This window comes from Mus pahari, chromosome 4 (assembly GCF_900095145.1).
Source record: "Mus pahari chromosome 4, PAHARI_EIJ_v1.1, whole genome shotgun sequence".
NCBI lineage: Eukaryota > Metazoa > Chordata > Mammalia > Rodentia > Muridae > Mus > Mus pahari.
The window spans coordinates 76,230,386-76,247,180 of NC_034593.1; the positions used below are offsets into that span (position 1 = coordinate 76,230,386).

Below are 16,795 nucleotides of genomic sequence, written 5' to 3' on the forward strand. Positions count from 1 at the left end.
TACATTTACCTGGCTATTTTCAAAATCAATTTTAACTGTCCCTGTGTGCTCATGTATTTTGAACCATAAAATTCACTCAGTCTAGACCTTTAAAGCAGACCCTGAATTATGGATCCAGGTTAATGTGATGTTCCAGAAACCCTCCACTCCCTGTCCCTGCTGAGGCTGGTCAGCCTAGACATTGTGACGCCAATCCAGGATCTGTGCCAGGATCTGTATGTATCTACTGTTACTCCGCAAGCATGGCAGCTGATATGACACCTGTCACAGGGTAGAGGATAGAGTCCCTGGGGCATGTTCTAAACATGTCAAATCTCTCTAAACATTCTCTCTATATATATGGCTTCAACCTGTAAATTTCAGAACTAAAGTGACCTACCTCATGACACTTATGTTCCTACAAAGAACTTCCATCGACTGTCTGCCTAGAGCAGTGTTCACTCTTCACATGATCAGGACTTGCCCTTCCCCTCTCTGTAGCTCAGATCTGCTCTTGGCATGTCCACACTGTTCCTGACTACTTAGCTCAACTGCATGGTCCCTGAGGTGCACCATGCTCTATTCTCAGCTAACATCTATTTTGTAAAGCTCTCAACACAGCCCTCTGAGGGAAGATGTTCAGACTCAGGAACAAATGGAGGGAGTCAGAGAAGAGGTGTCAAATGAGTTTGCTATCAACATCCTATCCTAGGTATTCTGATCCCAACCCTTAACTCAGATCTGTCAGTCATCCATGCCCTCTTTTAACCTAAGTTTGCATCAGTACTTGGGTGGGGGGGAGTCACTCTTTCCCAGTAGGCACCTTCCATAAAGGGGACTCTGGGGTGTATAATAAGTATGTGAAATGGGTAAGTAGCAGCATGCTTACTAAACATATTAAAAGGGGGAGAAATACAGACTTGAGAAGAATCAACACTGACACCAGAAAATGGAGTTGAGCATAAAACCACAGAGCTAAAGATCACCATTTGCAGATATGGCTTCAGCATTCGGTGACTTGGCAAGCACAGACAAAGTGGGGTTTAAAGGAGAACCAGTTCCTTTAGCTGCTCCTCTCTCCTTAGCTGAAGCTACTGTCTTCTAATGGAGACTTGTGGAGCACGCATCAGGAAGGCAAGAGCAGGCCAGTTTCCTGTGCTTGCCACATGCTGCCTGATGCGCCATGGCTGGGCAAACTGGTTTTCTAAATACATGTGAAGTCAGCAATGTTCCATGAACAGGTAAGGGGGTTTCTCGTTTAAGCTATGACACATTGTCACCCGGCCTTGGCCAGATCTACTTGGGCATTCACTCATGGGCTAGCTCTCCAGTTTTCTCAATCTAAAGCTACTTCAAGATCCTGTGAAGGCCTGCAGTGCCTCAGAGCGGATTCTTTTCCCCATCACTCTCCTGTACCAGGGACCTGACTGACAAGCTAGTGTTCCTGAGGCACAACCAATTGGGCTAGCATCACCTTTGGGGCTCAGCACAGATGCCCACAAGGAAGAGAGAGAGAGCTAGGCATTGCATCCCTCCACTGAGGAGGCTCTACCACCTCACTTTAGAGCAAGGCCCAGAACATAAGGTGACTTTAGTATTCATAAATACAAGTTGTGGTCTCGGGGTGTGTGTGTGTGTGTGTGTGTGTGTGTGTGTGTGTGTGTGTGTGTGTGTGCGCGCACGCGCGCGCACGCATGCGTGCGCATTCCTCCTTGCTTGGTTGTTATTTTATAGGACTATGACTGAAGTATAGCCACACTGCTGGGAGCAGGCTGGCAAGCAGCCAGAGATGCCAGTACATCCCAACTGGGGCATCCTCCACTGCTGGATACTTGGCATGCAGCATGGCCGTGGGGAGGGAGTCACCAGCAGGCACCTGGCTTCACAAGCTCCCTGTGACCTGTATGCATCTCTATCCCAGCTGCTGACATGGGCTGAACAGTGCTTGTTTCTCTACAAGGGCAACATATTAGTAAAATAAGAACCAGAGTTTGTCGAGTTACAGTTAGTGTAATTTTATCTTTTGCACCCATTCCAAGCTCTGCACACCCCCAACCAAAAAAATCCTCTTTGTGACATAAGTTGTTTGTGTTCATAAAATATTTAAACAATGTTTTTTAACATAAGTATATGACACCACAGTTTTTTTTCATCTGATCAAATGCCTAAAAGTTCCAAAGTTTGCATAGGTATGCTTCTTTTTGTGCAAATCTTACTGAATTAAGGCTGTCTTGTGTTTTGGTTGTGCTCCAGTGATTAGAACAGCTCTCAAGGAACAAGAAAAAAGAATCCTGCATTCCAGATTTTCTCTGTGTGAATTTTTGGGCAGGCAGCTGGGGCTTGGGGATTTTCCCACAACATTAAGGCGATAGGTATGGAGAGATTGCAAGTCCTAGAAGTAAAATTCAGAGCGGCCAATGATGTGTCCTGTGTGGCAGGAGGAGCTCTGTTCTTATAGTTCACTTTGCACAGAGGCTGCCAGGCATGTGTGTGCCACCATGGAGGAGCCTCCCTGAGACGGCTGAGGAACTGACCCCCACCGGGCATCCAGAGGTCACAGAACCTCGGTGTGCACCCCATGGCATCTAAGCTACAAACTGAGGGTCTCTGTCTCCTCCACCCAAGGTGTGGGAGAACAGCTACAAACCATCTGAAGAGGAAACAGAGCAGAAAGAGCCTGCCGAGGAGACGGCCAGCTCACAAGACACTGTGTAACAAGGGGAGACCCTGCTGGAGAAGGAGGTGTACCCAAAACCCTCCCTATAAATCAAGTATTGTCAGGAAACATCAAAGTAGACATTTTTGATAAGCAGCTTTGCATTTAACATTCAGTCAAGACACTATAACCTTATAAAAGCAAATCTCTATGAAAATAGTAGTATAAAAGCTAACAGCAAGATTCTTCAAAGTCCCCCAGGATCTTGTAACCCAGAATGGAGTGTTCTTGGGCCAAGGCTGCCAGCTCCTTCAGGAACTCTGGGAAGAGAGCAGCAGCCAGCATGGTGTTCTTCACTGGCAGAGGCAGGTTTGGGGGTGCCCTGGTCACCTTGGCTCTGTTGCCTAGGAAGGGCTGAAGCACACGTGGGGGCCCATCCAAAAGGGTCTTGTCACTTTCTGGCCTGGAGATCTCCTGAATGGGATCTGAAAACAGAAAGAAGACAGTTCTGGGTCTCTTAAATGACGTGTGTGTCTGTGTGTGTGTGGGGGGGGGGGGCAAATGGATCCATGGAGGGAATAGCGGGTGCAATTCCTCCCCTGACTAGATCTGCAGACAGCCCTGGTGTTCTCCATGACAAGCTTGTCCAGCTTGCCACAGCTAGCACTCAGCTTGTAACACACAACTGTCTACATGAAATCACATACAGGGGATGAGATGTGGCAATAATACTGGGTTGGCAAGAAATTCCCAGCTAGACACTGTGCTGGCACCCTGAAGTCCTGATTATCTGGGAGGCCAAGGAAGAAGGGTTATGTGACTCGGTAGTTCAAGATCAACCTGGGCAACAGCAAACCCGACTGGATGGACGGACGGATGGACACAAACAGTAGGCAAACAGACTGACTCCTAATAGCTCCTGCTACCACTGCTGTCAGTTGAGTGGAGACTGGACTCATGGGAAATCTACCAAAGACACCTGTGGCCCCTCTGCTCTCCTGACACCCAGTACTGAGCCAACTACTCTACTCCTGCTAGGGCCACCCTGGTCACCAGGTGTAGCTCCTTAAACTCTTGTGTCCTGCAGCTATTGCTCTGACCTCAGCTTCCCAGAAACCCCAGCCCGTTCTGTGTGGGTCCTCTAGCCTCTGGAACACAAGAAGAGTAAGATGCCTCTAGATCACCAGAGATAATGGGGAGGACCAGGCTAAGAATTCACACAGCCATCAGGATCTAATGGCAACAAAGGGCTGGGACAGCCAGCACTTAGAGAGGGCTCCAGGGACCTGTGTCTGCTTCAGCAAAAATTTAAGATGGCATGAGCCCAGGTTCCCACACATCCAGCTGAATTGCATTTTTATACCAAATCAGTTCTCCTAGTTAAAATGGTTGTCACCCTGCCTCTGACTCCTGAGCTCTCCAGCCCTCATATGTTTATGGGAGTTATTTATGCCACCTTCTGCCCCTCCCCAAATGATCCCATCACCCCTCCCAAATCATAGTATCCAGGCTCTTCATTATTCTGGCTGCTTTTTAGAATTCAGCCCCATTTTTCAACACTTTTCAGAGTGTTGCTTAACGACAGCACTAAAAATTCTTGACATTTATAGTACTTTCTACATCTCACTACTATAGTCTTTAGTGTTAAAAAAAATCCTCTACTTTGCTGCTTTAAATATCCTTTTGGATTAAAGCGTATCACAGTTCGTGTCACAGAGAAGTTGTTGAGAATCTGTCTTCTACAACCTCTTATCAGAGCTCCCTCTCGTGCCCTGGCAGGGGTATTAACAATGCAGACAATGCTGAGGCCCAAGGTCAGCCTTGGTGACCCGCCCACACTGGTCCTCAGACCCTTCGGATCTCCCAGGGGTTATCGAAGCTCACTGGGGAAGCTGGCCTGGATCCCACTGGGGATCAGAACACCCGGACCGGAGTCTATGCTGTGCTGGCTGCCTCGCCCTCTGTAGCCCGTCCCCACATTTCCACTCACCCACATCTTACTAAGCTTTAGAGGCACTGGGACTATAGCTATGAGCACAGATTCTGTGACCTACCTACCCAGCTGGGCTACTCCAGGCAAGTGGCTTCACTTCTCTGTGCTCTCACTTCCTCTGACTGTCAGGAGCTCATGGCATTGCTATAATGATCAAATGAGTCACTAGGTATAGAATACACAGGGGCCACTAGACTGCATGTGGCACTTTAGCTGCCACTCACTTCCTGCAAGCCCCTCCCTGCCCCACTCACTGGAGGATGGCACAGGGTTTCAGCCACACACTGTTCTTTTCAAGAGCCAAGCCCAGCTGGGCGTGGTGGCGCACACCTTTAATCCCAGCACTCGGGAGGCAGAGGCAGGTGGATTTCTTAGTTCGAGGCCAGCCTGGTCTACAAAATGAGTTCCAGGACAGCCAGGGNGCCAGCCTGGTCTACAAAATGAGTTCCAGGACAGCCAGGGCTATACAGAGAAACCCTGTCTCGAAAAACCAAAAAAAAAAAAAAAAAAAAAAAAAGAGCCAAGCCCCCTGAGAATGTCTTACAGACCCTGGCCAGTCTATCCAGGGAGCCTACAACACTTTGCAGAATGTGTGACCAAGGAATTGACCCACACCTCCACACTCGACTTCTCCTTAGAGATGCCCCTCATGCCTAACTTGCAGCTTGCCATCTCAAACCCACCCCTGCTCTCTAAACCATGCTCTTTGTGGATTTTTTAAATCTAGCATGACTTGTGAATTAGAGATGTCATTGCTAAGGTTTGCCTGCCCAGCTTGAATCCACAAATCATTGTTCATGACACAGGAGAGCAGCCAAGGCATCCGAAGGCTTACAGGGACGTCCTTCAGGCAGCTCCAGCAGCCCTGGGATGGGCCTGAGCTGGCTTACCACCAGGAGACGGCCTTTCAGTGTGTCACAAGTATGCGGATTGGAGTGATTACCCTGGCCTGGATCACCAAGTCTGTTCACTGTAAAATGGGTTAACATCTAGCCACCTTCTAGAATCAGAGCTCAGTTAAAGGAGTCTTTAAATGTAAGTCGGGTCATGGCACTATTATTATTGTGTAGTTTTAATGTATTTGAATGGGAGTTCTTTCTTCTTCCTCCTCCTCTTCTTCCTCCTTCTCCTCCCTCTTCTTCCTTTTTCTTCTTTCTGCTGAAAAAATAACTAAACCTCAGGAGCCAATGACCTGGTCCCCTCAGTCATCACAGAAACTCCTCCATTCTCCTGGTGTAGAGCAGTGGTCATTTTTTTACTGGTCCCTGAGGAGGCTGGCTTTTCTGAAGGGACACCAGGACGTTAAGAATGCAGATGCTGAATGGGGAAGCAGCTCTGGCTGCAGGCACCTGAGTTACAAAAGAGCCCAACAAGCATGCGTAGCACCCAAAGGGAAAGCTAGGGATAACTTAGTGCACAGCAACATCAGGGCCAGGGCTGGCTTCTAAAATGGTGCCTGGTTCTGAAAAGCTGCTGCAGATAGTGTCAAAGACTAACTCAGAGGACTTCAGAAGCTGGGCAGGACAAAGGTTCTGTCCCTCTCCAGGCAGCAGGGCTGGGCAAAGAGCAAAGCCCAGAGTGGAGACCCCCTCCCCACCCACTGCACACAGCGCTCCCGCCCACAATGGCCTTACCTTCTCTTTTGGAATTCTAACAAAACCTGGCCCCTCATTTCACCAGTGGTACTTGGCCCAACTTTCTTTTAAAATCTGCATGTAGTGCCCCAGAAAAACCACAGCCAGGGTTCCTGCTGTGACCAGGGAGTGCCTGAGAGATGAGCAAGCCTTCCCTTTAACTGTCAGGAGAGGAGCCGAGAGTGTTGCTCATGCCTAGCCCCACCTCCATAAACAGGAACATAAGACCCAGTGAAGCAAAGTGACCAGGATAACACAGCTGACACTAGAGACAGGAAGGAGCCAGTAGCTGCACACAGTGCTGGGCTCTTCTGAGCTTCTTAGGAAGGTGTCAATCCCCACTGCTCAGCTGCCTCGAGGAAGCTTTGTCCCACACCTGGACAAGTGTGGCCAGGTAGGCCACAACAATACTGGACATTTGCTTGTTTGTGCTCACCAGGGCCTGCCTATGTCACAGCTTGGGAGATAATGGCCATCAGATTTGTCTAACCAGAAACCAGGCCAAGCAGCAGTACTCCCCAGGCCTTGGGCTATTCTCAGCTCTCCTCTGTCACACCTCGCTGCCACCTACCTCTCTCTGTCCTGCCATGACCCACCTAACACCTCCCCTTTGCTGAGCGAAGCAGGAATTGCTGAGGATAAACTACATGTGTCCTCATCCAAACAAATAGTGTCTGCCTCCTGGAGTCCTGAAACACGTTTAGTTTTTGGTACAAAATGCTCTAAAAATATAATAAAGAGAACAGATGCCATCTTCAGGGCAGGGACAGCCAAAAGATGGTTCCAGGAGTGCACATGATGCCTCCCTGTAGTCCTCGGGGGCTGATATACTGCAGTTTGTCCACATCTCATGTCAGCTCCTTCTTTGAACCACCTCAGCTAGGAAAATGGATGGCCAGCCAGATCCTCCACGGAGGGTAAGGCCAGGCCAGGCCAGGCCTGGGAGCAGGAGCACGTCCTTTTAGATTTGAGAACACTAGGAAGAGGTGGTTCTAGGATGGACACAGACAAAAATGTTCTTTGATGCTTATAGGTTCCAGATGCCAAGAACACATTCAAACAAAATGTGGGGGACTGGGCACAGGCTAAGACAGGCACAGTGGAGAAAGCTGGCTGACCTTTGGTGAGTGCCGCAGGGGCCATGTCAGACATGTCCACCCGGAAGAGCAGGTACTGCTGAGCTTGGATGAGGAGGCCCGGGAAGTCTCTCTCTACGGAAGCAAACTGCTCGATCTTGTTTTTCACCGATGCAAGGACCTGTCAAAAACCACATTAATGATGCTATTACTCCTCAGCCTAAGTCCGCTCTCAGTCACCAATACATCTTTTGGGTCCATCCCTCATTACAGGGACTGTTATGGTATTGGACATTTGCTCATTTTTAACTGCCTGTGTTCCTGGTAAGGAACTCTCAAAACATCAAGCCAAATGAAGCACTGCAGCTTGTCTAGAATAGTCTCTACAACCAGCCTACTGGGACGGGGAGGGAACCAAGTTAACAAAGTCCTGAGAGAAAGTGGGGGACAAAAGGAACGGGCACAGCTGGAACACACCTGGTAGAGCGAGCGGACGCTGGGCTGGAAGACCATGTTGGTGTTGAGGAGGAAGGAGCGCAGGAGTGGCTGTGGGTAGCTGGCCAGTTGGGTGATGATGCCGATGAGAAGCAAGTTGACGTGCAGAGAGTTTTCCAGCATGTTCTCCAGCTTTGACAGGACCACGCTGATGAATGGGCCTGCAGGGAGGACAGACACAGTGTCAGGGCTGGCTGGACATGGGGGACAAGTGTCCACAGAGCTGCAAAGTCACCTGGGCCACAGCCAGGGTGTGGACACAGAGGACATGTGTCTGCTTCTCCTTGTAAAGGAGAGTTGACATCCTGACTCCACAGCCACCTGGAGTACCTTGAAAGCTATGAAGAACCTTGAAAAGCTCATACAACAAATAATTTTTTAAAGTGCATTGCTTTTCCCCATTGGTTCTTCATTCCTGATTCTGTAGTGATCGAAACGTACAATTCACTGTCTCTCCGTGCTATGGACTGCATGCGGATGTCAGAGGCCACTGAAAGTGTCATAGCAACAAGCTTTTGTGTTGGTAGAGAATACCTAACATGTTGAGTAATAGTTACCAAGTAGCAACATGTGACCAGGGACTTCCCATCCTATGCACACGCCTGAAAGGTTCTCCCTCAGTGTTCTATGGAGGAAGGGGAAGGAGGGTCCATGCATGAATGAGGAGGTCCTGGTTGGAGACCTGGTTGTTCCTGGCAACTTGGAATCTGCATTTTCCATTTCAGATCAGAGAGAAAAAAGGATCAGTCTCAGGAAATGGGGTTCAGTGTGACATAAAGGTCTCAAAAGAAAAAACAAAACAAGCAACAAAAAAACAAGCCTTATGATTTAGAAAGCAGTTTATAAAAGATATCTATATAAGCAAAAAGAAGCTGTTTCTGCTTCAGGTTAGTAGCAAGTTAATATGGTTTATGTGTTAGTTTACTGAGAGCAAGGAAAACAAAAAAATAATAAATCTGGAATTAATAAAATTACTTGAAGATGTTTTAAATTTTTGCCATAAAAGTGTTCCATTAAGCAAGATTGATGGGGATTCTGCATTTCCCCCAGTGGAGCCGTTGATGCTGCCACTAAGCCGCGGCATATTTATAGCACAGTCACATAGCCCTTGATAGATAAACACGCCTTATGAACACTTCGCCACCATTAGTGTGAGTCTAACACAAACACACTTCATCTTGAGATGCTTCATGCAGAACTCTGCCAGCAGCGAAATCCCTTATATGGAAGCAAGGTCTCTGAGCAGTGAGAACAGACAACTATGCCAAGCACCGGAATGGGTGAGTGACGGAGCGACGCTGCGATCCTCTGTCGAGGTATGATCCCTTCACATGCCACACTGCCCCTGGGAAGGGCTGGCAGAACTCTTCATCTACGTTCTATGTGAGTGGGTGAGGAACCCAAAGGGGGTTGATGACCCTTGGAGAATTCTGTCAAAAAAATCTGGGAGGGTCTGCCAAACATAACCAAAAACCCCGCAGACTGGAATCGCAGTCTGAAAGCAATTAGTGATTGTCCCTTTAAGAAACCTAGAAATGTCACTTGGATTCTTCTCACAGTACAATTCTGGCTTTCTGGGTTGCTTTCCTTACCTTCTACTCCAACCAGTTCTCTCTCTCTCTCTCTCTCTCTCTCTCTCTCTCTCTCTCTCTCTCTCTGTGTGTGTGTGTGTGTCTGTCTGTCTGTGTGTGTGTCATACCCTCAGTCCATCCCCACTTACTAACATCTTGTTCCTTATTCATTTCCTTCCATATGAAGAATAAATCTTAATAAAATCATAATCAACTAGGTGCAACACTCAGCAAACACGCTCCTAATGTATTTGAGTTCCTTTCTCTGACCCCAGAATCTTGTCTGTATCCAGCCATCCTACCTACAAACACGAGTTTGCCGGCCTTCAGTGTCTAGGGTAGACATGCACAGTTCATCACTGCTCCAAGGGGGACGAAGAGCGCAGTCCCATGCATGGTGGAGAATAAGGTTATCCCATCAGCATCTCACCTGAGTACACACAGTGCACTGACGGCCAGGAGACGGCCATCGTGATCCACCAATGGTGCTATAGGTCTTAGGCATGGGCAATGGAAAAAATACATTAAACTCTCCGAATCCTGACTTTAGTCTTAGCTGGCTTCTAGCACATCAAAGAAAGCTGCTTAGCAAAAAGCAGTTGCCAGGGGAACCGTACACTTCTGAGAATCAGAAGACAGCGCTACACTCAGAAAGCCACGGGCAACCTTGAGAGTAGAAGGTGAATACTTTTCCCTCTACTCCTGGGAGGACAATAAGCTCCTCGCCCACTAGTTTAAATTGTGGATGTCCCCATGTATCTACTACAAGGAGGACGTGAACAGCCCACGTATCTATTGAAGGTGAGGTCCCCTTCATGGTACTGTTAGGAGGTGGTGGAACATTAGCAATTAGAGCCTTGCAGAAGGAAGTTGGGTCACCAGAGACAGGCCTTTGAGGGGATGCTGGGACCCTGATCTTCCTTGTTCCTTTTTGTTCCCATGGTACCATGAAATGAGCTCCTGGACCACATCCTACCCAGGATGCAGTGCTACCTTACCACAGGACTGAAGGCAGTGGGGCTGAGTGATGGGAGACAGAACACAGCTGAGGATCTCAGCACTGGCACAGCCCTGCGAAGCTGATGCACAGACTCACATAGAACATTTAAATCCCCAGAGAGACCACGACCTCGCTACTTTCCCTCCCTAGTACTCACTTCCTTTCCTTCCAATGCTCAGCCCCTTCCCTGTACTCAGTCTGTTCCCTGCATGTCTCAGTTCTGAAACCAAAGCTGTCATCGACTCTGTGACTTAGCTCTGTTCACAAACCCAACCCTGGAAACGTCTAACCGCACACCTTTACTTCTGTCTTTGTATCTCTGCCTTAGGCGGCAGAGTCCTTTCACGTCCTGTCTGGACTCTAGCAACAGACTTTCTATAATAACAGAGATTAAAACTGCATAATATATACATATATAAACGCACACTCACACACATACATGTACACCTTTAAAATAGTACAAAGGCTTGTAAAACAAGCTACCTCCTGGAAGAAACTCTTGTTACAGAGTCTAGTATATTACAGAGATGTATATATACAATAAAATAACATCTGACTTATTCCTATGCAGAAGCCAGAATTCCAAGTGTTTCTCCTGACTCACTCGATAAAATCATCCTAGGATGAATGTTATTATTTATCCCTATTTAAAGATAAGGCAGAAGGCTAAACACACACAACTCGTAAATAATGGAGTCAGAATTTCAATTTGGACCATTTCTAGAGCTGTTGGCCAGCATCATAATCCCAGGTGTATGTGTGTTGTGTGTGTGTGTGTGTGTGTGTGTGTGTCTGTCTGTCTGTCTGTCTGTCTGTCTGTCTGTCTTTTAAATGATGACAGCATTAGCTATCCTCTATTGTAGAGACTTCTTTTCCAGTTAATGATATGTCCTGCAGAATGTTCCACACATCACAAAAAGCTGTCTAAATGGTCTCAAGGTTACAGAATATTTGGTTGTTTAGAGTGTTGCATAAGCAGTCTGGTCTCCTACTGGGGAATATCTGGGTTCTTTCCATTCTTTCTCTATTGTAAACAACACTGCAGTGAACATCCTCATATGTGTATGTGTGTACATAGATATGTGTGTCTGTGTACACACGTATAGATGGATGGATGTGCGTATGTGTGGCACGGAAGTATGAATACAGCTGTGGTTGTGGCTCTTGAAACAGAGCGGCCAGGCCCAGGCAATGGCCTTAATAATAAACACACCTTCACTTGTTCTTGCGGCTACCTCTCCCATCCCCACTCTCTCACAACACCATTAAAGCTGCTCCTTCAGATCCCGGCATGCTGCACCCCAACTTTAATGCTTAGGCCAGGGGTACAAGGTCCCCCTTCTTCAGCTTGGCCCAAACACCCCCTCTAAGCAGACACCAAGTGCTCCTGGGCTTCCTCTCCCACCTCTCTGCCCTGTGAGATCCGACTCCTCACTTCTGTGTGCTCTGCCTGGACACTGTCGAATGTGTAGCCATTTCCTCAGGAGGAAGGAGGAAGGCTCCGAGGACTTTACAAGGTTCAGAAAAGTCATGAACCTGCAAGACTCATGAGGCTTCTTATCAAAGTTCTATGAGTAGTTGGTTGCTCAGGGAGAGGACATTTGGTGTAGCTGCCTGTGGGTTGTACAAGGCCCTCCAGAGATGCAGCTGATATGAGGCACTGCTTGTATGGGATGGGCTGTTGTCACCTACACTCATGTAAGGAGCCTTTCATACACGCCTCATGTGGAGCCCCAACCAACGCACTGGTCAGCAACTCTACAGTTGGCCAGATGTGTTTCCCTTGTTTGTCTTAGTGTCCTGTCTACAGTAAACAGACATGTCTCTGCAGGCAAAGCCTCACAGTGCTGCTCCCCTCTCGGACCCCCGCCTCAGAGCAGAGCCCCTGTTGTGATGCTGTGTCCTATCTCTGCTAAGCTCCCTTCCAACCTGAAACAGGATGGCTGATACCCACTTCCCACTGCAAACAAAAGTTCTTTGCTGGCATCTTTGAGAAGCACTGTATATTCTGTGTCTTTAGGTCTTACATATACAGTTCACCAAATATTACAGGTTCAATTTTTAAAAATTGTTGGATTCATAAATAAATGAAATTAGAAAACTGGAATCCTATGGGTTTACTAGGAAGAAAAATCATCTCGACAGAATTCATTTCTACTGACGATTCCTCACGATTCCCCATGCTGAGGGAGGGAAGGCGAGCCATACTTGGAAGTTTGGGAACTACAGGACTCACACAAGGAGAGATGCTTCCGACACTGTGCACATGTTCCATAAAGAGGAAGGGGAAAGACACGGCTTTCCTTACAGAGACACACACACAACCTTGTTAGTGATAGTGTTATTTTCTAGGCTTTCCCTAAGTTGCACTTCTTCCCTGAGTTACAAACTCCCCAGGGATGTAACTATTTTGTCAGAAAGCTGGCACCCTAAGGGGCAGCCTTCATTAGCCAGGACTCGGTGGTCCCCATGTCCCACAGAAAGGTTGCAGGACATTGGGACTTCTCCCTGTTGAGTGTCAGGGGGATAGGTCTCTTTCCCTCACTCAGCTCCCCCAACGCTGTCCCTTCCCCATCAACTGGGAGACCTAAGATGATCAAATCCTTTTAACTTATGATTGACTGACTGGCTGAATTTTAATTAAAACTTGTTCACACTGAAATGTTATCTCAGCTAGAAGCTCAGGCCTGATAATTGTGGAATTAAAAGCTGTCTCCCTGTTTAAATAACATCTTCAGGCATCAGTAAATAAATGAATAAATATTGGGGGACACGAGTAGGGAGACCCCTTGAAATCACAGGAGATCTCTGTGAACGGGCCAGAAGGCAACCTTTAGTTTTGAATCTGCCTGTGGGAGTCCTGGAAGGTGGGAACACTGTCCTACCTCACCAAGCTCCTCCCCACTGCCCAGGAGAGACAATTCTCACCTGAGTCTCAGGAGGCCACCAGAAGGGACAATAGCGGCCCTTCCTCCTGTCTGTCTGTCCTCACGGGGCTGAGGAGGTGTGTATGTAGCAAAGCCCCACACCTGGGAAGAGTGGAGCCAGGGTATGCCCAGAGTGTAGCGCAGGGCCACTGTCTGTCCCTCTGTGTCACTAGCTACTTCCAGGACTTATGTTTGCAATCACCTGCCACCCAGGCTGCCCAGTCCCGCCTTCGGTGCCCACTGAGCATTTATCTGTGGGAATCCCCTCTGTTGCGGACTTGTGGATTCAGACTTTTCTGCTTCATAGTTAATATGCTCTCTTGCTTCCTTGGCTGATCCACTCACTTTATAGCCCAGCCCAGCCCTCTGCCCCTTACACAGGTCCCCCCTGATGCTGGCACTGTTAGCACTGGAACACGTGCATTTGGGAACGTGGTTAGTACCTGGGAACCTAGTTTTATTTTGAGGTGTAGAGCCTTTCCTTTAGGGCAAAAGCCCAACTAATGGCGATGGCCCTTTTCGCCCAGCTGCCATCCTACAAGTGTTTTAAGCATGACATCACTGCTTGGCCACTGGGAATAGACACAGAACTGATGTCTCTCCACGTACATCCACTAATAACAGAGTAATTTAAAACAAAAACAAAAACAAAAACAAAACAATACACATGCAGGTAAGTGCTAGGGTGAAAACCAAATTAGATTCAAGGAAACGCAATTTAAATACTGACTCGATAATGGTGTGGTCTAATCAGGCCTCTGACTTTATCAAGAACATCAGAACTTAAAGCCTGACTTGCTAAACAAATCCATCTTAGTAGGAATGGCGCTGCATGGCTGCCCCCTTGCTCCTCGCAAAGACATTTCACTCCTGTTAGGTGAATGGACACGCCTCACCTTCTGCTTCCACACTTTTCTCTTGCCATTGCACAAGCACTCTCAAAAGCTGAAACCACAAAGCCACTTAAGGTTGTCACCTGTGAACGGTGTGCTCGGAGTCCTCACAGGATGGCGGCTGGTAAAGGCAGTGTCCTCTCCAACACCAAATGGGGACGGCCGGGCCTCCAGGGCAGGCGTGGCCGCCATGAGGGAGTCGAAGTCATCTTCCTCCTCCTCCTCCTCCCCCTCGGCTTTGCACTCTTCCCTGCTTTCTTCCTGCTGTGTAGGAAGCAAGGGCTCAGAGGCGGGGACACTCTGCTCCATCAAGCCCTCAGTGCCAGAGTCCAGTTCTTGAATGATCTGGTCGTACTGTGCGATGAAATCTTCACCCTCTGTGTTGGCAACCGCCAATTCTGACTGGGGTTCTGCCTCAAACATGGGGGCTGTCAACTCCGAGTCTGATGCTAAGGCTACACCAGGCTCATTCTCTGGCTTGGCTTCTGAGAATGTGTTCTGACACAGGTCTGAACTCTCCCTGCTGGGTTGTGACTCTGCCTTAGAATCGGGACTAGAGAGAGGTCCATTGCTCGTGGGGAGACTCTGAGCTTCCGGCCGGGGCTTGGGCTGAGCCTTAGCGGGTGGGTCTGCGGTGTCCCCATGCAGCTCCGAGGTGCCCCCATGCAGCTCCGAGGTGTCCTCCTGCAGCTCTGAGGTGTCCCCCTGCGGCTCCGTGGTGTCCTCCTGTGGCTCTGCGGTGTCCTCCTGTGGCTCTGCGGTGTCCTCCGCGTCCTTCTCAGCACACAGCCTGTATACCATCACATCATCCTGGAAGTCTGACTCTTCAATGTAGGATCCCTTGAAGAGGAGGATGGCGTTCTTCTTCATCTCTTGGATGTGTTTGGGGGGATCAATAGGTGCTGGTGGGGCCGGGGTCTCCACCTCGTCATAAGGCCCAGGGGAGCCCACATCTGCCCCTGAGGAGATACCAGTGTCGTAGCTGTCATCCCATTCCAGCTCTGACTGGCTCTTGTCCTTTGTCTGCCCTGATGTCCTAATGCTCTGCTGTGGGAGTCTGGCCTCTGGGTGAGCTGAGTTTTCTCGGCTCTCCTCTGACAGACTCTGCAGAAAGGTCTCAGGGTCAGGTGAGTCCCCATCATAGAGGGCTGACCACACCCTGCAGTCCCTCATGCAGTGGAGGATGTTGGTGTGGGCCTCCCACAGATACTGCAGGTAGCTGATGTCCAGGGCCTTCCCGTACTCCACAATGCAGGCTGTTGGGGCGGGTGGGGGAGGAGGGGAAGCTGAAGAGGGCGAGCAGGGTGTCTCTGGCAGCAGCTGCTCCTCGGGTCCTGTGCGAGAGCAGACAGCATCAGAGAGGTGGGGATTTGTGCACACAGGGAACCTGGTACCAATTCAGGTCTAACAATGGTTGATTACATTATTTCTGAATAATAAAAATGGAATTTAGAGAAAAAGACAGTTACAGAAACTGTAATATCACAGAAGATACAAAACAAAAATGGCCAAGTGTTGGCTATAGCCAACAGAAAACTCTTAGGTGATGCTGTGTGGTAACTAGACCGTCTGAGAGGCTGTAAGGATGGTCTCCTCTGTCATGGTCAGCTTTGGAGCCCACCTCCCATTTCCTGGCAACACTAGAAAAGCAAACACTAGCCTGTTCACGCCTCAGGACTATTGGACAAACAATGTATAATGCCTCTGGTTCCAGGTGGAGACATGTTCTGATCTGCTCCAGAAACCACAACTTCACATGTATGGTTTCCTTCCTCAAGGGTTAATCTAGCTGGGCCTGTCAATCACCTGGCCTTGATTCCACCCCACAGGAAAGCTGATTTGTCTGAAGATGTGCTAAAGAGAGGGGAAGAATAATTATCCTCTTAAAGAGATGATGTGTTTATCTTCCCAGAAATCCTTCCCTCATGCAGCCTCTTACGTAGCCCTTGCCCTGGAGCCTACCAGCTTTTCGGAATTGTTCAGAAAACTAATTTCTCCTTTTTTTTTTTTCTCTTTCTCTTGAATACTAGCCAAAATCGGAGGTTCTGTTTTCCCTTACTCTGGGCTCCCTTACTCTCTCTCTAAAGTCCCTGCCCCCACCCCTGTCATGTGCTGCTGATCCTCCATGTGGCTACTGCCCACCCAGTGTGGAATCTGTTTTCTTGGACCCTAATTTGAGAGGCACGAGGCATGGCCTCTCTCTTCCTCTTCCCCATCTCCCTCTTCCCGGCAACTTACAGCTTGCCTATATTAGTGCTTCTCTCTCAAATTTTGTTAAAACTGTCTTTGCATTTCCTCCTGATTCCATTTCCAAATTCGTTTATTAACAAGACAAGGTACACAAAAGGAGGGGGCCCTGCCTTCCCTCTAATACAAGTCCCTGGAGAGATGAGAGTCAGTGAAGGCCATCTCCCTAGACAGGGTAACATGCCCAACGCGCTGCCTGCCACATTGGGTGATAACTTAAAAGCATCTTTTTTTTTTCTTTTTTTATTATTATTTTCCTTATTTACATTTCAAATGCTATCCCAAAAGTTCCCTATACCCCACCTCCGCCCCTGCTCCCCTACC

The 16,795-nt window shown here is 48.4% G+C and overlaps 1 protein-coding gene across 5 annotated transcripts in view; it reads right to left on the reverse strand.

The window, feature by feature from the left end:
* Positions 1-1,978: 1,978 nt before the first annotated feature.
* The window catches only part of Fam160a1 (family with sequence similarity 160 member A1), a 224,331-nt gene continuing 209,514 nt past the window's right edge, over positions 1,979-16,795 (reverse strand). For all 5 annotated transcript variants that reach the window (XM_029537207.1, XM_021196553.2, XM_029537205.1 and 2 more), the window contains 4 exons: positions 14,308-15,558; positions 7,816-7,994; positions 7,381-7,519; positions 1,979-3,120 (listed from right to left, as the gene is read on the reverse strand). In XM_029537207.1, coding sequence (XP_029393067.1) covers positions 2,867-3,120; positions 7,381-7,519; positions 7,816-7,994; positions 14,308-15,558 — 1,823 coding nt within the window. In that variant the 3' untranslated portion in view covers positions 1,979-2,866. The remainder of the gene's footprint in view (positions 3,121-7,380; positions 7,520-7,815; positions 7,995-14,307; positions 15,559-16,795) is intronic.